Source organism: Cinclus cinclus, chromosome 1 (assembly GCF_963662255.1).
Source record: "Cinclus cinclus chromosome 1, bCinCin1.1, whole genome shotgun sequence".
Classification (NCBI taxonomy): domain Eukaryota; kingdom Metazoa; phylum Chordata; class Aves; order Passeriformes; family Cinclidae; genus Cinclus; species Cinclus cinclus.
The window spans coordinates 115,451,537-115,472,743 of NC_085046.1; the positions used below are offsets into that span (position 1 = coordinate 115,451,537).

Genomic DNA, 21,207 nt, shown 5'->3' on the forward strand with positions numbered 1-21,207 from the left:
ACCTGCCCGCAGCGCCGCGCTCTTTGTCTGCGCCCGGCCGGCCGGGAGCGCCGCGCTGTCGATGGGGCGGCGGGCCCTCGTTAGCGCTGCCCGGCCTTTCAGCAGGCTAATGTTTTATCCCGCCTGGCCCACGCTATTCTTCCCGGCTTTAAGCCTGTTATTCACAGGCGGCCGTGCACCGGGGGCACGGCACGACGGCTGAGCTTTAATTACGCGCCCCGCTCCGGTTTACGGGAGTCGTGGGGGAAGCGCCGGGCTGTCAGCGCGCTTCACCTGGCGGCGATCTTCACCTTCCATTTAAACGAGTTGGAGAAACGCGTAAAGCGGGGTTTTTTTGTTTGTTTTGTTTTGTTGCTGTTTGGTGTTTAGTTCTAGCCGGCGTTTTTGGAAGCGGTTTGGCGGCGATTTGTTGAAAGCCGGTGTGTGTGTGTGTGTGTGTGTGCGGCGGGGGTTCCCGTGCCGCGGCCGCGCAGGTGCCGGGAGCGGGCGGGCGCTGATTGAGGGAAGCAGATGGCAGCGCTCGGTGGCCGCCGGCCAGCGGAGCAGGTGCTGGTCACGTGGCCGCGGGTTGCCGGGGCGACGCCAGCGCTCTCGGCGTGCGGATGAAAAGGCGAAGGGGGCCCCGCTTCAGCTGCGGCTTTTTGTGCCATTGGTGGCAGCCAGAGCGGAAACAAGCGCCGGCGGGGAGGGAGGGGAGCCCGCCGGGCACCGAGGGAGGGAGCGAGGGAGGGACGCGCGCTGCCCGGCCCCGCCGCCTCTCGGGGCTCGCCCTCTGCCCGCGCTCCTCCCGCCGTGCCAAACTCTGCCCCCGCTATGCCCGCGCTCTTTCCGCCGTGTGAAACTTCCCCCCCCCCCCCCGCCCACACCCCCTTTCATTTTTAATACCTTTTTTTTTTTTTAATTGTCACAGTTTAAGGTGGTTTTTTTTCTTGAGCTTTGTCGAGTCCTATTAATTTCGCAGGATCACAGGATTGTTAGGGTTGGAAGGCACCTCTGGAGATCATCTCATCCAAGCCCCCTGCCAAGGCAGGGTCACCTAGAGCAGGTGACACAGGAAGGTGTCCTGGTGCATTTTGAATGTCTCCAGAGAGACTCCACAAGCTCCCTGGGCAGCCTGTTCCAGACTCACTGTAAGGAAGTTCTTCCTCATGTTGAGGTGGAACTTCTGTTTCTTCTTCTGGTCATTGCTCCTCATCCTGTCACTGTGCACCACTCAAGAGAGTGTGGCACCATCCTCTTGACACCCACTATTGAGAGACTTAAATGCATTAATGAATCACAGAATAGTTAGGAATGGATATGACCTCTATATGTCATATAGTCTCAGTCTTCTCTTTAAATAGGCCCAGCTCCTGCAGTCTCTCCTCATAAGAGAGATGCTCCAGACCCTTAATCATCATTGTGCCCCTCTTCTGTATCCTATCTACTAGCTTCCTGTCTTTGTCTCATTGAGGAGTCCAGAACTTGACACAGTACTCCAGATATGGCGTCACTAGGGCTGAGTAGAGAAAAATGTTGCAATAATACAAATCTGTATTCAAAACTCAGTCTTTTCATGTGTTAATGTTTTGTAGGGGTTTTTTTTTGTTTGTTTTGTTTTGTTTTTAACTTGGAAATCAGTGTTAGTTTAAACATAGGCTGCAATGAGAAAATAATGCTGTAGCCAAGCTGTCGCAGACCTGAAGAGACATGTGACTGTATTGGAAAATTTTAAATTACAGCTCCAAAGTGCACTGTTGGTGGGCTGATGTGCTGATCAAAAAGAACAAACTCAAAGGTGATGTTTAAATGAGAAATTACAAATGTGAGGATCACAAAATAAAAACAAACTCTGGGCAGTTTCCCAGGTATGAAATTAATGTGATGGGAATACAGAAGTCATATAAAAGTGTCTGATACAGGGCTTGCTGAGCTGTGCTTGCCATGTATCAGGTACCAGCGCACAGCTTTGCTGATGGCCATCTCAGCAGCTTCCCTTATCAGGCCAGTCAAATTGGTAATGAGTTGCTGGGAGCTGATCACAAAAAAGTAGTAAAATCCTGCCTTAAATGTGCTTTAAAATACTAACTTCTACCATCTATTTTTGTTGCCATTTAAAAATTTCACCACTGCCATGCTGCAGATCATCTCAGTTCATGATTTGGTGATGGTGTAATTAAAGCTGTATCTTGAAACATACATCCTCACCCATTTCCAAGCCTGTGACTGCACCTGGAGACATGCAGTCCCAGCTCTTCAGGTGGTGAATGTTTTCCTGGGGGAGGAAGGGAAGGAACAACCCTCAAAATGTTGTCAGTGGATATAGGTTTCTAGTAGACGCTGAGATAGTACCTGGGTGTTTTTTCCCCCATACAAGCTGCAGTTACATGCATTGAGACTGTATGGGTGCCCTTAGAGCTGACACTAAAGTGCATTTCATGCTTGGAAATAGCAGGGATTGTAGAAGATTAATTCAGTCCTCTGTTTTGGCAATGCTTACTATGGTTCTGCTTTCCTGGGCTGCACAGTTAATATAAGGCAAGCACATGCGTAATCCTGTTTCTCTTCTCATGTATCAGGTTGTCCAAACACTTCTTTCAGAAAGTGCACGTTCTGGAGAGAGCAGCTCTTCCTTTCCCCTCTCGTTTTTAGTTTCTTATTGAGTACACATCAAGTGTGTCGCTGTCTAAGGTCTTGAAGGAAAGAAGCAAGGTGTCTGTTGTTAAGGCATGTGTAGTGATGGCCCATGCATCACTGATTTTGCAGTTACCTTGAAATACTTAAGAAAGGCAGTTGAAAATAATGAAGTCACTCAAAACAAACATCTCACTCATCAACTGTTTTGGTTTTTTTTAAGAACCTCTTGCTTATATTTTTCTACAAATACTGATTAAAAATACCTCTGTTTCTGTAGCAAGAAGCAAGATTCAGAAGCCAGTGCTGCGAAGAAAAAGGTTAACAAGGGAAAGGAAGGTTCTGAAAACTCAGATTTGGAAAAAACTCCACCACCATCACCTCATCCTGAAGATGAAGATGATCCAGGGGTTCAGGTAATGCTATTGTTGAAATTCATTGTAGGCTTTGACTACTTAGAAGCAGAAAACAATAGTTCTCATGGTCTTTGTTACAGAGATACAGGTATTTGGATAATTTCTTTGTTATTTAAAAAGAAGGTGAGAAATGAACATTATTAATATTTTACAAAAAGTATTTTTTTATCATAATTTTGCTTTACAGTCTTGTTACTTGCAGATATATGTACGGTGCTGCTGAGTTTTCACACATTGTCTTTTGGTTACTGTTGCAGTTATGATGCTGAGTGTTCTGTTCTGTAGACTTAATGTGCTTAATTTCAAAGTCTTGCTTATAAGCTTGGTGTTTATTCTTGCATTGGCTTTGCAAACCTCCTGAAATCAAGAATGAGGTGTGACACAGCAGAGTGTTGGAAACATGCATGTCAGGCACTTGTGGCTACCTTGCTTTAGCAGATGAAGAGCTTTTTTTGCAGGACTCCAGTCATGGGCTAACATTGATTAATTTCTCTTGCCCACTGCACGCCTATCACCTTCTGTCCAAACTTTATTTCACATAAGGCAAATCTGGAAATAGAGTAGCATATATGACAAGCTTTGTGTGCTCTATCATTTGACATGCTAAGAAGTGGTCAGCTCCTGGCTTGCTTCTGCTGGCTATGTTTAGAATGGGCACTAAAAATAAGAATCCCTTTGTGAAGAGGTGGGGACAAATTGTGGTGGGGAAAGTATGAGACTTCTATGTAGTCATACCAGTGTACATGAAATCCACTGCATTTTTCCATTGCACATCAGGTTGTGGACAGGTTGCTTCTGGTTATGAGACATGTTCAGACCAATGATCAATTTGGAATGGTGAAAGTAGCCTGGTGAAGACTTTGGCAAACAGTTCTCCTACAAGACGATGGTTTATGCCCTTCCTCCCACTATTTTCAAGAAGAATATAGTAAATAATGAAATGTTTTAGGGATAGTATAGTTTTATAATGAAATGGTATAATTATATACATTATATAACTAGTATATTCTAGTTAAAAAGAAAGCAGCAGAGCAGTGTGTTCTTCCTGACTCCTTAGACTGTGTATTCTGAATTAGAGAAGTTGAGTTAAACCATGCAGATGTTAAAATGTTTGAAGAACTAAGTTTTCTGTCCTGTGATGCAAATTTCTGCCAGCCTGATTAATAGCACTGACAAAAGATGAAGAACCTTCAGGGTTTCAGATAGTGTTTTTTTTTTTTTTTTGTGCTAATTTTTAGGCGATTATATTCCATTTACAATTCAACATTTCTGCATGGTTTGCTTGTTTTCAGTCTAGTAGAACAAAAACCTTCCCTCTGTCAAACACAATTGGGTGATGAACATTATGTTTGGGGTTTTATTGTAAATAGAAGTGCTAGGGCACTTGTACCACTTTTTAATCAAGTGTAACAAAATATTTCAGGAGACTTTTTGTTTTCTTAGTACTTTTTCTTTTTTTTGTACCTTGCATGCTATACTGCACTTGCACTTCTTTGCATGAACTTAGGAAAGGGAAAAGCCGTGTTTGCTAGGACAGCTACAGTTAATAAACTTGTTATGCATTTCTCAGCCAAGATTGATGTTACTCATTTGTCTAAAGCACAGTTGCATTCTTAGTGTTAAATCCTGAGCCTTCTGTAGAGATACTACGTAGTAATGCATAGTGATGCATTGTTTTCTTTAAAGAGGAGAAATACTTGCCTTTTTGTGTTATCATGCAGTTTTTTGATGTTCCATTATCAAACCTATTACTCACCTTCCTACCTGTAGATCAGGTAATGAATTAAAGATAATCTGATGCAGGTAAATATATGCGTAGTTTCTGTCAACAGTGCATAAAAATTGCAAAACCATATATGAATGTAAGAGGAAACAGGAAGTTCATCAAGTCAAAAATATTAAAGGCCACCATTATGTTTTAGGTATTCTTTCTGTTAGGGAAATGGGAGAAGAGATTTTTTGGCACCAGAAGTAATGGTAAACCTTACCTACAGAGTCAGAACAAAATTGGTATTTTCCCATCAGTGATCATGTAAATCAGGATGCAAATTTGTCAAGTGTTATCTATTTTGAGGTATAAAAATACTGTTTTGTGGAAACTCCCATAAGCTACTGAGTTAAAGGTAGAAGTCACATCTCCATTGTTTAAAAGGGTGATGTAAGCTTAACCTTTGCTCAAAATTTTCATTTTCAGTTAAATAAATAATTTCTAATTTTGTAAAGTGCATCAGGTATTTATGTTTTAAGAAGTATGATTAGCTATCTAAAAGTATTTGACTTTGTGTATATTGAGAGACTCAGGTGTGCAAGTCTGTTAAACAAGCTACGTAAATATTTGCGTGTATCAGTGAAGATGTGTGATAGCTGAGAAAGAGGTATAAATAAGTAGTGTAAAATATATGAATAAATAGTATCAAGTCATTAAAGTGGGGTCTTTTTTTACTGTTGGTATTCAACATAATTTTAATATATACGTTACTCCATTAAGATATTTGATTCTCAGTTGACAGTTTCCTTCGACAGCATATGTTTACATCTTTTCAAATGTATAACATGATGCAGACTGTCTGGGAAGCTGAATTTTATTGTCGCAGAAAACAATACCCTGCGCTGAGCATCAAGTTGCAAATTCTGTCAAGTGCATGCTTCTGTATTTTACAGGTTGTTTTGTACAGCTTTGCTGAGGCTTTCTCTCATCCTGGTGGTGAGGGTATGGGAGCACAAAAATCATGTTTTCAATTTGGGGTGGTTCAAGTTTTCTATTCTCCTCTATGAGTTTGGGGTCTTTTCCCATGCTGTGCTGCAGGATGCCTTTCTGAACAGTGCTGGGTCAGTGAAGTGAGGAAATCGTATTTCATTGTGTTTCCCCTACAAGATAATCCCAGTACAACTGGGCGGATGGGGAGAGGAAGAAAGTGTGTTGTCACTGCTTAGCAACACAGTGGGCCATGCTGTGGAAAGGTGGTGTTTGGCTCCTGCATTGGCCATCTGTCAAAATATGTTACAGATGTGAATGGAGAGGTGCAGCTACTTGGGTTTTAATTGCTGTCTGAGATAAGCTTCCTAATTTTTCATGTTGTTTTAGTAATGTTTAAAAAAGTGAAAAACTTCCCCTCCCCCTTTCCAATTTGGAACAGGCATAAAGTAGATTTTTGTTTGTGGTAGTTTATTTGTTTGTTTCATTTTAGGTTTTTGTTGTTTTTTGCTTACAGAATTTAAGAATGACTATCAGGCAGCAATTCGGAATAGTAGTGTCCCGAGTCCACTATTTCTACCAGTGTGTTGTAGAAATTATAGCATTTACTGCACACTAGTGTATTTGAGACAAACAGAGAAGTTTTCTCTGTTATTCTTCTTCTTACCGGTTTTGTTTCTCATTAAAAGTATTAATGCTTTGTATTCAGAAACGACGCTCCAGCAGGCAGGTGAAGAGGAAGCGCTATACCGAAGACCTGGAATTCAAGATTTCAGATGAGGAGGCTGATGATGCTGATGCTGCTGGAAGAGACTCTCCTTCAAATACTTCTCAGTCAGAGCAACAGGTCAGATATGAGCAGACTGGAAAGGTGGCCATAACTGCAGCATTCAGAGATCAAATATGGGCCCTTTTCCTGAATGATATTCACATTCATTATTGATAGAGTGTGCCAGAAGGCATTAGTTTTTACATTCTTAAAGAATATTTCAACTCATGGCTTTGTTTGCAAGCTGATGATATACAGCTTGAAAGTTCAAGCTGAGTTCTTCGAAATTAGTGGTCCCTACCTAGCTAAAGGAAACCTAAGCTGTACTGCTAGGAATCTAGAATGTATTTCTGTAAATTCAGTGGTCTGGCTTCTGTGACTTGAATAAACCACTCAAGCTTGTCCCCTGCTGCTAGGCACCATAAGAACTCCTTTATGAAATTACTGCCTTGTAGTACCCAGCAGGGTACACTTTATTCTCTGTGCAATGTAAATGATGGATAAAATAGTTTGAAGAAGATGAGGGGTAATACTGTAGGAATGACTGTTGTAACAATCTCATTGTTTTGTAGTGCTTTTTCAAAGAACTACTTAATTTAACTGATGACCTATTGGAGAATATATACATGTTCTTTGGTATTTCATTTGGCATTTGTTAAGCCCTGTGAAATATTGTATGTGATCTCCATTGTTAATTGTGTCTTATCAGAAGGAGCATTGGGATGGTTTGCCTCCCGTTGTAATAGTGAATTAATGTAATAGAGAATTGCAGGCAGTTTTAAGAGCAATCGTGTGGACACCTGCACAGCCAACTAAAGCTTCTGAACATCATCTGCTCTTTAGACAGTATGGTGTTGAAAGCATGTATTATTTTAGGGCAGGAGAACTGCTCATGTTGTTACATCTGTTTATCTGTGCATGTCAACCCTCTCACAAGAGAGCTGGAGTTGCACTTAAAAATGGGCTCAAACAAGTATCCTTCAATCCTTTATTATGTTATTAAATCTTTGAATCCTCAAAGTTCTGATGCTAGGAGGAGAATATCCTTTTGGTATTAAGCTTCTGTTACAAAAAAATATTTTGAAGTTTTTCTAATAAAGGAAATCTTTAACGAAGATGCATTCCCATAACACTTGTATGCTGTTTATGATGTAGGAATCTGCTGATGCTGAAGGTCCCATTGTGGAGAAAATCATGAGTAGCCGTTTAGTCAAGAAAAAGGTAAAACAAATCCCCTCCCCCCCCATCTTTTTAAATAGTCTAAGTGTATTTCTGCTGCAGCCCTTACTGAGTTCTTAAAATACCTCGGATAGTCCCAATTTAAAAACTGTTCTGTTGAATAGAGGAGGTTCCCTGAAAGTGTATTCTGATGGTATTCAGCGTGTTTTTGATAGACAGACACAAAACAGGTTGTTTCATCTTTTACTTGTTTCTTGCTTTTTTTTTTTTGATGAAAAAATTGATTTTTGCAAACATACATGCCTGGGTGAAAACTGTGGTGCTCTTCACTTCAGAGTGATATTCTGTAGGAGTTTGAGGAATGAGAGAACTTTCTTGTACTCCAAATTTCTGCCTTTTCTAGTAAACGAAAACCCTTGTCCATGATTTTTGCATATTTTGATGGCAGTTGGGCTTAGCAGCTGAAACAAATTTACATGTGACCAAGAATGATGCATACAGAGGTAACAAATATCTTCGTTGTCTCTGTGCCAAGGTGGTGAAAGAGACACTCAAGTTCAGTGTGGTTCCCTTATAATTCTGACCTGGTACCTAGTTAAGTTCTTATTTTGCTTACAGTTTTTTTCTAATCTACTTCACAACTTGATTGGCCTTTGCACCTCCAAAGTATTAGAACTCTGAGAAGGAAGTAGAAAAAACTTATTCCAAAAAAGGGCATGATTATATTTATAGGCCCTTTTGTGGAGCTAATTCTCTGAATTGTACTACAGTTGGACAAAAAACTGTCTGACTTAGACACAGCATCACGTTCGTCTTTGTTAACCAACAACTCACCTTTGGCTCAGTGTTAATTTTCAAATTGGAGAAAGGAAATTTCCCTTTATTAATGGATTTTTTTTTCCAGTGTTGTGGTGGTTTGGGGTTTGTTTGTGGGTTTTTGTTTGGTTTTCTTGGGTGGGGTGGGGGGTGTGGGTGTTCAATTTTATTGCTACTGTCCTAACATCATTAATGGTTTTGTAAACCTACATTCATTTAATGTCATGAGTGCCTGTGATTCAATCTGACCTGTTTATGTATCTTGCACAGCATAAGCTTCTAAGGCTTTTTGGAGTTGTTTTTTTCCGGTTTTTTTTGGTTTTGGTTTTTGGTTTTTTTTTTTTTTTTTTTTTTTTAGTCTAGAGCTGTATTTTGTGTTTCAAACCTTCAGCTTATATTTACTTGTCCTGATGGTCTACTAGGCGGGAGAGGAGAATGTGGTCCTTTCGTAAATGTCTTTACATGGGAAGCTGTTTTTCACCAATTATTCTTCCCTTCTTCCTCTCCCCTGCAAACAAAGGTGTGATTACTCATGGGGAGTGTGTATTTTGCTGTAGTTTGTGGGAAGTGGTTGGTCCGCTGCCTACATGTCTTTGATTGCAAGCTCTGCTGGAGGCAAGCTCTATTTTGAGCTTTTTCTTTAATGTTTTTTATGGATTGTATTTGCAGGTTTGAGGGGTGTCTCTTCTTTCCCTGCTCTCTTCTCCATCCCTCTTCTCCAAATTAAAAAAAAAAATAAAATAAAAAGGATTTCAGGATGTTAATATTTAACATCTGAAGTATCCAACTGTGCTTTTATTAAAGGTCTTTTACACTCTTACTAACGTCATCAAAACCCTGGTTGTTAGATTACTAATCAAAGTGAAATTGCAGTGATCAGGACCAGTGCGTAAAATAAACACAAGGAGAGGCTTCACTAGGAAACCTTTCAGTGGATTATGTTGTAACAAAGATGTTGCATTCAAGTAAAGGACATTAGATAATGAGTACACTTTTGGAGCAGTATTCTTATCATAAAATCCTGTTGGTTTTCTGAGAAATAGCCTTAGTCTAGTTCTGGAGTTACCAGATAGGATGCAGCACTCTACTTGCAGCCATTTTTGAAACATACAGAGTAAAAGGTAAAACTGAGTTCCTGTTTGAAGTAAAAAAGATGGTGTTTTTCACAGTTATTCTTAACATGGAATGTTGAATTCCCTTGAGTACTCTTTGTTCTTGCAGAAAGCATGAAGTACGTGTATCACTCCCTTTCCAAACCTGAGGAGTTTGGATGTTGAAATCTTTTGTTCCTTTTGAATTCCTGCTTCTTTACTTTGAAAAGGAATAACTAGAAATGATTGTTATCCATCAGAAATAGCACATATAATGGAAAGACAGGGAGTTTGTAGAACCTTGTACCTGCATGTTACACATTTGAATGTCTCTTTTTGCCTACTAGTAAATGTGAGAATTAGAACTAATTGAAATGTGTAATCAGTTTGGGGAGAATTTTGCATAAATGTTCTATCTCACCTTTTTACCTGGTTAATGTAAATGTACAGGTAGTGAGGACTGCACAGTGACATCAGAGGCATAAGCTGCTGTCTCTTATACCCTAAAGTGATGTATTGTTAACCTCTGCTTGAGTGCTGACAGTTTTGATTTGATTAAATTTTTGGAGGAGGGTGTAAGTGCTGAATGTCAGACTTAAGATTTTTAAAATATATTTTCTGAAGTACTCTTTGCTTAGGTGAATCTTTGATGCACTCTCATAGAACATCTAATAACATAGACCAGTTATTACCTATTAGACAATACTAAAGTGTGTTTTACTCGTGAGAATTACAGAATTTATGAAGATCTGCATTGTAAATTATTGTTATTAAGTTGGCAGCTGACAGAAAATATGCTTGACTGAAATGCTGCTGAGGGGAGTGAAGTTGGTTAATATGAAACCTCTATGTAAAGGTGTTTAATGATGTTGTCATTGTAATACTGATGGATCTCAAAGGATTCTGGTTTAACACTAATCAAAGAGATTTGGCTGTAATACACTGTGGCTAATAAAAGAATTTAATGTCTTAAAATTAGGGTTGACTTCTTAAACACTACTTTTGCCTCAGGGCAGTGAATAGGTTCAGATAACATGATCTCCAGATTCTTTTTTCAGTGCAGTTTTGATCTCTAAATATTAATATAATCTTGATAAAGACTGCTCTATTTTTTTTTTGTTTTGATGGTCTTCAGATTCCTTCCTTTGTCAGTGTTTTTGGGAGTGTCAGAAGTTTCTTTTCTTCCCTGTGTTTGGGTTTAGAGGATGGTTTGGAGAGCTCATCTTCGATGGAAGATTGAAAAAGATCAAAAAGTAGCACGGGTAGTCTTCTTCCATTTCTTTAGGGAGAAATAGATGAAATCTGGTGTTGCTTCTCTCTCTAGAAAGGAATACAAACAGACTGTACTGGAGTGATATAAATGCTAAACTGTAACTCCCTTGCTAGCCAGGATGTAAAGGAATACTGTGTGAATCAGGGACTGGGAATGTATGAACTTCCCTGTTCTAGAATACAATTTAATGCAGCTGCTACTGTTCTTTAATTGCACTGCTGTGGAGGTGAAATCTAGCCAGCAACTGAAGATGGCAATTCAAGTTTCAGAGTAGTCCCACTTGTGTGTGTGTGTATGTGTATATATATCTTTTAAAAAATATATAAAAGTACAAAAAAATGTTGATTTATACAGCAACTACCAGTTTTGCCTGTATATTACTGCATATACAGTATTTATTGCAAATTATGTTGTCCCTGATGAAGTGCATGAACCAGAAGATGCTGCTCTGTTTAAAATTTTCCTAAAGTTCATTAATAAAAACAAACCGTTAATGTTGTGACATAAACCAAATTCTAAATGTGTGCCTGGTGCACTGTCCTTAGTTTGTCCTATGGCTGGGTTAAGGAATAATTCAACAAAGTATTACATGCCATATGTTATGCAATATTTTGGCACCAGGGATGAGTTAAGGGTAGCTCAACCCTTAGCACTGAATGCCCTTGGTTTTGCTGGTTTATGTCACAACTTTAACCTTGCTTTAAATGTAGTTTTTGGGTGTTAATTTAATTTGGCTGCTCTGTATGTGAGACATCTTGCCTGAGTGAATTTAATTGCACCATTGAGTAAAACTAAAGCCATGAACACTGATGCACTACAATTCTAGCAGAGGTATATGGTTTAGTTTTATATGGCTTCTTGTTTGGAGTTATTAACTATATAGAGGAATAAACCCCCTTTAAAACTCTTTTTTAAAACATTACAAAACCCACAATGTAAAGTTGCCATGAGCCAGCCAAAAATAATACATATGGCATTCAGGAGTGCAGTTGCTAATTGGCTGCTGCCTGAGAAAATGGTACACTTGGCTTCTACTTAACACTGTGGGTTTGGCAGAAAGCCAGATTTGGGGTGAGGTTGTGAATGAAGCTGCATGTGGTTAGGGAGGAGTTCAAATGATTCATGTCTTGGAAGTTGTAGTAAGCAGTGCAGTATGTACTTGGGTAAGCAGCTGGAGGAAACTCCTCACCCATGTCCTCCCCCACAAACCTTTTCCTACACCTCCACTTGTGTCTCTGTGTGGGGGCCATAGTCCATATCTCAGACAGTTTTTAAATTGTTCACTAAATTTAGGCTGTTTATAGATTTAATTAATTTTTCATAATTTTGTTTCTTTTAGATGGAGAACGGAGAGGAAGTAGAAGTAGAGGAATTCTACGTAAAGTACAAAAACTTGTAAGTAAAGTTACAGATTTGATTGCTATCCTTAAGTTCATATCACTTTCAGATAGCTACAAAACTGGTTTTGTAATTGATACAAATTATTATCAAACTTTAAACATATCTAATGTTTAATCCAAAATAGTGACAAACAGAGAAGTACCTTTCATTGGTGGTACAGGGTTTGACAGTGTTATCTTAATTTGTGTTCTCTCCAAAATTAATTTGTGTTCTCTCCTAAATTAAATCCATAGGTAAAATTGCTCTGCTGTTAAATACTTTAAGGCTCATAATGCATGCAGCCTCAGGAGCACACACCTGTGCTGTGTAGGTCTAACTGCAACTGTAGCTCAAGTGTGTGAAAACTACTCAAAAATAACCCTTGATGATGTTTCAAAAACAAGACTTACGTTAAACAAAGTGTCTAAGATAACAAACAAACGACATGGCTTTCAATATTCCAGCAGATCGTTACCCCTCCATGAGAGGAATGTAATCATGGTGAGAGCAGTATGTTGTTTCACTTCTGGACTCTGAAACTGCAATGCAATCAGTATTAAAAATAAAACACTTCGTAGCTGGATAAGCTCACTTTTCTTGTAGGAGAATAGCACACCTTGTCTATTTTTGCCAAATTTTCTGTCCGAGAGAGAAAAATCTGCTTTAAGGGAGCTTATGGCAGCTAACTGCATGTAGTTGACTTCACTTTAAATATACTGTCATTTTTGTATCCTTTGCACTATATTGTTTATTGTATAATGTTTAATTGCTTAATTATGCTTTGTTTAGTTTCTATTACATAGACATAATTTTTGTGTTAACTGTTATGTCTTAGCACTAGAACTTTTGACAGACTAAATTTATGGAGTGGGACAAGTCAGTTTGGCAGAGATACTGTTCTTCTATGTTGTTACTGTGGAACTGCATTTACAAGGGGGGGTTTCTTTTTTCTCTGTTGGTCTTAAAAGACTCACAAGTAATTTTGAGTTACAATGCTATTCTCACAAAAAAAAAATTATAGGATGGTAGCGCTTAAAATATATGCATCTTTTCATCAACAGTTTTGTGTGGGAATTGTTTCTATTTCCTGACAAGTTTCTCTATTAGTAAGTATAATTACTTTGAGTAAAGATGATTGGTTAATAACCTGTATGATAAAGAAGATAGTGTCAAGTTTTCTAAGTATTCCTCTATGTTGTGCTGCAAAGATCTAGTTATGCTAATGGAATACCTAAGGAGTGCAATGGAAGCAGAGTTTTGAGTAAGATTTTTCTGTTTCATCTTCTAGTTCTTACCTTCACTGTCAGTGGGCATCTGTGGAAGAGCTGGACAAAGACAAGAGAATTCAGCAGAAGATTAAGCGGTTTAAGGCAAAACAGGGCCAGAATAAATTCCTTTCTGAAGTATGATTTTTTTTGTTTGTTTCTTTTGGGTATTTAAGGAATATTCTTAGGAATTCTTGTTCTGTATACAAGCAGAACATTTTGAATAGCTTTGTGATATATCAGTAGTACTTATTCTGGTATAAAACCTTCTGGATGCAAGTCTTGCAAGTTTATGAAAGTCAGGTGATCTATCCTGACCATATACTTTTTCCTGTAGTTTTGGTTGGTCTTTTTCCTTGAAGTGAGTGGCTAGTTATTAGCCTTGTAAGCATGACCGAATCAGTACCATGTCTCTTTTCTCAGGAACTGATTATGCCAGAAGAAATGCATGCCATTTTTCTATGTTATGGGCTGCTGCTCACTGGGGATTCTAAGCTTTTTATCATCAATTTAATTTCACTTAGAGCCATAAGCAGAAATGTGGCAGGGGTCCTGTCAATAAAAGACCAGATCTGCTGATTTGTGTCTCTGAAAGATTACCTTTTAGAAAAATGCTGTCTTCTAAGGAAAAAAAAAAGCGTTCATGAGCTACTGTGTGCATTTATTTATATTTATTTTTGCTGTATCATTCAAGATGGAATAAAAACCTGTTGCAAATTGAAAATTTCCATCTGTTCTAAGTGAAGATACTTGGAATTCTTTCCATTTTCTTTTTTTAATCTGTTTCCAAGTGGATCACAAGTTATTGTAAATACTTGGAATTTGTCATTGTTTTAGAAAAAGCTTTTAAAATATACAGTCTTTAGTCCTTTTGCCTGTCACTTCTGTTGGAGTGGATCTCAAAACTGCAAAATGAAATGCAATGCTTTAGTATGGAAGACAATCCTGTCAGTTGTTTAAGGCGTAAGAACAAACCTGACAAATGGTGATTTTTGGAGAAACTCTGTGTTCATGCATTGTTTCCTTTGCTTTTGAAATAATAATCTTTAAATCTTTCTTGTAAAGCAGTTAGACAATTCCTGTAGTTAAAATAATCCAGGGGCACTTAGTGTACAAGGCTCTAATTTCTTTATTGCAAGCTGTAGTTTTCAAGAATGCTAAATGCATTGCATGCCATAAGCCTTTTCGATTGCTCATTAGTGAATTGTAATTTCACACTTCATTTAAAATATTCTTAAACATTCTCTCACAGTAAAAGGTTTCACACAGTAATTAAGAGGCCCAGTTAACAAAGTCTGAGAAGTCTGATTCCCTCACGGGGAATGATCGTGCTGAATTGTAGCATTTCAATTAACATGTTGAAGTTTGCCAAATATAAATTCTGTGTCACCGTGACCCAAAATATTATTGCCTGGTGAAATATATAATCATTTTTCTTCTCAGGAAGGGCTAATAGAGATATATTTTATATTTTTGCTTCTCTCTTTGAACAGATTGATGATGAGCTTTTTAATCCAGATTATGTGGAAGTCGATCGAATCATGGATTTTTCACGTAGCACAGATGACAATGGAGAGGTAAACAAAACTTCTAGTGCATCTCTAGTCATACAGGCATTGTGTTCATGATTTATTGTTTAGAAATATATTAATAAGAATATATTAAACACAGAAAATACCACGGTATATCTGTGTGGAAAGTAGGAACATGTTTGAGAAAACATTGGCTAATGTAGCAGTTTCCCTTAAATAAAAGGGATTAAGTGAGAATTCCAGACTTCTTCTGAGTTACCTGTATTTAAAAAAGCACACAACACAACCAACCAAAAAGCAACAACAATGAAGAAGTGATATTTAATACTGTAGAAATATGATGTCTGTGCATGTAATGCAGAATTTAAATGAAAATTGCAAGAAAGAGTCTTAGCTAAATGTCATAACGGTTTAGACTACCTGTTAGAGAAGAAGTCCTGAACTTGATGTTTCTTCATTTTTCATAACTTGTTCTGGAAAAAAAAGATGATTTTGTCTTCCATGAGATTCCTTTTTGGTCCTGGGAGAATAGAAAGCTTCACTGGCAGCGTTGCTTTTTCCATGTTGCTCAGTCAGTGAAATGGTGATGGCTGATTTGTCTATTGTGAAGTTTCTGATGATGCTGATAAGAGTTGATTTCAAAATATGTAGTAAAGCATGGAATTTTAAGGGTTGAAATATGAGTATTATTTTGCTTCTAAACTTTAGTCTAATCTTAGTGATTTCAAATGTGTTATGCTCATTTTGGTGGTAAACCTGCTTTCTCCAGATTCTCATTTTAGTTGGTTAGGTCGTCAAGGTGTCAGCCTGATGTTTGCTTATCCTTCTGGCTGAGTCAGACATTCAGGTCTGATCAAGCTTTTTTGAATTTCATCTAGCCTGCAGATCTCCTGTAAGAATGGGTACACTTTTATTCTTTCTGTATTGTGATATCATGTAATTTTTGTCTTAACAAAGCCTGTAACGCATTATCTGGTGAAGTGGTGTTCTCTTCCTTACGAAGACAGCACTTGGGAGCTCAAGCAAGACATCGACCAAGCCAAGATTGAAGAATTTGAGAAACTGATGTCTAGGGAGCCAGAAATGGAGCGTGTGGTAAGAATTGGCTCTATAGAGAGGATTTTATTTGAAAATAGTTAAGTAATGTGGTCTTTTAGAAACCACTAATGGGATTTGCTGTATTTGAAACAGGAGCGACCTCCTGCCGATGACTGGAAGAAATCAGAGAGTTCCAGGGAGTATAAAAACAATAACAAACTCAGGGAATACCAGTTGGAGGGAGTAAACTGGCTTCTTTTCAATTGGTACAACACGTACGTAAAACATTGCTTCCTACTGAATCCTGCTTTGGAAAAGCTTTTATAGCTTATTTGAAATAGTAGCCTTTTAAAGTAACCTGCTAAAGTGAGATTTTAGAATCATTTACATGGCTCATTTTTTTGCTGTTAGTCATATACAAATTAATTTGGGGTGGAACATGAATATTTCAGATAGATTCTTGTGGCAAGTGCTTTGGGTTCGTGCATGCCCCTGCTGCCCCTTCCTCCCCCTTGTGAACTTGAGAGGTACATAGAAGGGATATATCCATGCTGACTGCATCACAAATTGTAATATTTATTTGAAATGCAAAATGTTATGATGCCTTTTCATTCTAGAAATATGTGGTTTATTCAGGTTATCGCTTTACTGATTTTCTACATTTTAAGTTGGGAATAAATCATTCAGCCAGTTTTTGTTTTTGTTTTCAGACGAAACTGCATTTTAGCAGATGAAATGGGGTTGGGAAAGACTATCCAGTCCATTACGTTTCTCTATGAGATATATTTGAAAGGAATCCATGGTCCTTTCTTGGTTATTGCACCATTGTCCACAATTCCCAACTGGGAAAGGGAGTTCCGCACCTGGACAGAGTTGAATGTGGTTGTGTATCATGGGAGTCAAGCGAGTCGGCGGACCATTCAGTTGTATGAAATGTATTTCAAAGATCCACAGGTAAAAGCTCTTAATGACTTTTTTTTTTTTTGTAAATGCTATTATTGTTTATTAAAACATCAGTTAGTTTTCACTACTGGTATGTTAGGTTTCAGTTAGAAATACAGATGCATGTATTAAGAATGTTGTTTAATAGTGGCCAGTATCTCTCAGGGAATAAAGGGGCACTAAGAGATGGTGCAATTTTTGTTTAGAGTTTGATTCTTTCATGCAAGGTTTTTGTTATTTTGCGTTTTTGAGGGGAACTGGCAGATGAGATTCTTAATGGAGAAACTCCTTTAAGTGGAACTAAGCTTAAAAATCAATCTTTGCCTACCATTCCAGGAAAGACCTGCTTGCAGAAATTAAACCTGTCAATGCTTCTTTATCAAATTTTGTGAGTCAGATATGTTTTGAATCTGTGTTACTGTGGTTAGGTTGAATAGTTGTGAGTAAAGGAAAACAGACAAGACCAAGGGTAGAAACAGAAAATTATTTGGAAAACAGAAACTAAGAAGAGCAGCAGATCCCTACTCATAAGTGCATGGCCTTTCCTGGAGTTAACAGAATTGGGGGAAAATAAAATGTGCATACATTGAATGTTATTGCAGAACAATAAAATCTTCCTCATATAAGAGCAAAAGAGTAGAAGTTCAACCTGTGGAGTTTCCAACTGAGCTTTAAAAAGTGATAGTGATGAATTCATACATTTAGATTTTCTTCGAAGCATTTCATTTTATGCCACTGGACATTTTGATTAATAAACTAGAAGGATATAAAATCAATATGCCACACGTTAAGTGGATTTAAAACTGGCTAGCTGATATTTCTTGATGTAATTGTTAATGAGAAATGATTTGCATTTCCAGCATAGTTCTTCAGGGATTGGTTCGTGTCCACGAGCTGTATAACTTAGCAATGACCTGAAAGAAAACATAAAATCATTACTGAGGAAGTTTTCAAATGACACAAAGATGTGGAGAGTGGTAAATGATTAAGACAGTTCATGGATACAGAGTAAGCTGCATTACTTAATAAATTGTATCCAATCTAGCCATACTCAGAATAGCTAAATGAAGGGCTGTCTGTGAACAAGGAATGAAGATGATTCTTACCATATGGAGAGCTTAGCTCTGGGAAGGCTGTAAGACAAAAGCAGATCCTTTTTTGTCATGGCACATGACCAGTTAAACATGAGTTCATACTGTGACATGGTGGTTAAAAGGGCCAGAGTACTGCAAGTGTGCAGAAGGAAACAAATCTTTAATATAAAGATCAGAAAAGTTGCAACATATTCCTCTTTGTCAGTGATGTGATGTCCATCATTTTGTCCAGTTCTGCTTAGTTCTCCCTTCATGTCCTCAAATTGTGTTGAAAAATCAGAGCAAAGCTTAGAGATAGATTTCGAGATAGAAAATATGCTTTTACAGGTAAAAATCTGATTAAAAAGCGTTTTGAGGGTGAAGACTGTGGTACAACTTGACATGCCATTAGGGCAAACAGAAATAGAACTACATACTTAAATATAGTAGAGAAACACGTAATTTATATTAGTTAAAAGTTACAGCTGTGTGGTCCAAAAATAACTGTTTTCTCAGCAATTTATCAAAGAACCTTTCAAATGAAAATCATTTCTGTGTTTGTTGAAGATTTATTTGAGTAGCAGTTGCTTCATTGAGGTCTAGTGTCCCAGAGAAGTTGTGTATGTCCTAGTCCACATCAGGAGTGTTGGAACTAGATGATCTTTAAGGTCCCAATCCAGGCCATTCTATTAATCTCTAATATTCTTTATGGCAATTCTCACATTTAGCTTCTTACCTAGATGTATAATATACAAATAAAGTGGGCTTGAAATCAGTTTTTCTGATTCTAAAATAATTTCTTAGCAGATACTGATATTTTATATAATTTTAAAATTTGGGCTTGTGCAAATAGTGTCTCTGCTGAATTGTTTCCTGTATTAAAAAATGTATTTTTTTGCTATTTAAGTGGTGCTTGTTCCCTGCATCTTCTTCTCCTTAGCAGTTGCTTAGCATGAAACCTGAAGGAATGCAATCTGAAAAATCCCACTTACTGTACAGATTCTTAGTTATTTTGGCAATGTTGTTTCATTGATCTAAAAGTAACTAAAAGGATCTATAGCAAGATGCAGCAGAAAGTTTTGTTCCCCTACTGCCGTATTCTCAACTCAATTCTTGCCATGAGCGTGGCTGTCATTTGACCCCATAGTGAGTAATGACAAAGCACTCATGACATAGAAAAATGAATAATTTTCTGCTGGCTTTGCTCCCTGAACTGTCTTAAGAGGAGAATCAGACAATTACTATTTTTAGGGATAAAGGAGAAGTGGAGGGAACTCATCTTTTTGGTGGCAGCCAGCTCTAGGTGTGTCAAAAAATCACCTTCTGTGTTCTATTCTTTTTAAGAGTGTCAGCTGTGAAACACATGGTAGAAACTGAACTACAGGGAAAAAAATCTCTTCATGTTCTGAAAAAAAGAATCCCCATGTAGTGTTCATTCTGACATTCTCCAAAGTACCATCACTGGGCATATGATGGGAGACAAAAAGGGAGTGAAAGAACACATGATTTAGCAGCATTATTTCTAGTTTCCTTGCCAGACACATCAACCCAGGCATTGGGCATCTTTGGCTTTTTAGGTCTTGATATGAAAAGAGGCCTCTCAAGCTGAGATTTTTCTCAGAAAGACAATTGAACATTGAGAAAGTAAGAGTGGCTTTTGAAGGGCAGTAACAACAGAGAACATGTATAAAAAGCACCTACCCCATCTGCAGTAGTGTGATTTTTCAGTCAGCCCCCGTTAGCAGGGTCAAGTTGTGAAATGCTAGAGAGTAGTCAATAACAAAATAAGTTTCTGCAATGGTGTGACTTCAGCAGTAAGGACATGGTGTTATCAGAGACATTCTGCTGTGAGGTTCACATAGAGAAGCCTGTTCTGGTGCTCTTGAGCAATATAACTGAAAGGTCTTCATAGGGGCCCTTCCCTGGTTTGAATGCAAAATAAACCATGTGCTTTTCTGTATTGTCCCACCTCTGAGATGGAGTTCTGCTTTAAGATTACAAAAAACTGTGTGTGCCAAATACAGCTAATGACAGTCTTGGAAAAGAGCTGACTTGGTCTGTGATGGAAATTTACTTGGCTCATGAAAAGGTTACAGCATTTCAGTTTGCTGGCTTTCAAAGCTGCCCACTTAGTGTATCTTCACCTGCTGTTTGTTAAGTAACAGCTTTATTTACCCCTAACAAGATCAATGTTTCTGGACTATGCCACGAGAAAGCATTGTTGAGCAGGTCATTACTCTGTGAAATGTTCTTGATTTGAGTAGGCAGATTTAATGCTGAATTAAGGATATCAGGTTTTCAATAATTTCATTGAGTTTAGTAGCTAATTCTGATCCCCACAGTTTGGAGAGGATCATATACGGGTTGCTTACAAAAGGATTCAGTCTTGCACAGGTCTAAAGGAAGAAATGGTCACCTTTCTATAAAATGTATGTTTCTTTTGAAATTTATTCAATATACAACCCATGACAGAGTCCTTTGAAAATGTGGAATGGCTTTGGACTTGTGTAATGCTCATCCTTAGAGAGTTTTTCTGCACAGACCCAGTGACACTGGAGTTACAAAATCACATTTTTCTTTGAACAGCGTTGGGAAGAAGCATAGCATAATGTCAGAAAGATGCTCGTTTTATGGTCTTGAATAAAGTTTATCCAGGAATTTTTTTTAAATCAGTCTTTATTTCAGTGCTGAAAATAAGACTGAACTAATGAACCAGTGACTATGGTGTCAGACATCAAGTTAATTGTCCTGTTGAACTTTGCTTAACACAGACTTAGAAAAATGTTATGAAATTGTATGCAGAGATGCACATTCTCCATTTAAAAGTTCAGATATTTGCTTCTGTCAAAGCTGTTCACTAGATTTGTTGTAGATTTCCCATCCCTGGAAGTATTTGAGGCCAGATGGAACAGAGCTTTGAGCAACCTGGTCTAGTGGAAGGTGTCCCTGCACATGGCAGGGTATTGGAACTAGATGGTCTTCAAGGTCCCTTCCAACCCAAGCCATTCTATGAATTGTAGGTGTTTTGAATCCTGAATGTTAACCAGGAAAAAAACCCCAACCTGATAACAGTCAGCACAATATTCAAATAGTTGTAAAAGGGAAACTTTAGTGCACTTTTGCTG

General features: G+C 38.1%; 1 protein-coding gene across 2 annotated transcripts in view; it reads left to right on the forward strand.

Moving 5' to 3' along the window:
• The window catches only part of CHD7 (chromodomain helicase DNA binding protein 7), an 88,926-nt gene that overhangs the window by 38,295 nt on the left and 29,424 nt on the right, over nt 1-21,207 (forward strand). The window contains exons 4-12 of one of the 2 annotated variants that reach the window (XM_062489238.1): nt 2,894-3,029; nt 6,434-6,571; nt 7,649-7,714; nt 12,192-12,247; nt 13,521-13,635; nt 14,991-15,074; nt 15,987-16,124; nt 16,221-16,342; nt 16,778-17,021. The exons of the other annotated variant lie outside the window; for it this stretch is intronic. Coding sequence (XP_062345222.1) covers nt 2,894-3,029; nt 6,434-6,571; nt 7,649-7,714; nt 12,192-12,247; nt 13,521-13,635; nt 14,991-15,074; nt 15,987-16,124; nt 16,221-16,342; nt 16,778-17,021 — 1,099 coding nt within the window. The remainder of the gene's footprint in view (nt 1-2,893; nt 3,030-6,433; nt 6,572-7,648; nt 7,715-12,191; nt 12,248-13,520; nt 13,636-14,990; nt 15,075-15,986; nt 16,125-16,220; nt 16,343-16,777; nt 17,022-21,207) is intronic. 2 annotated transcript variants of the gene reach the window in all.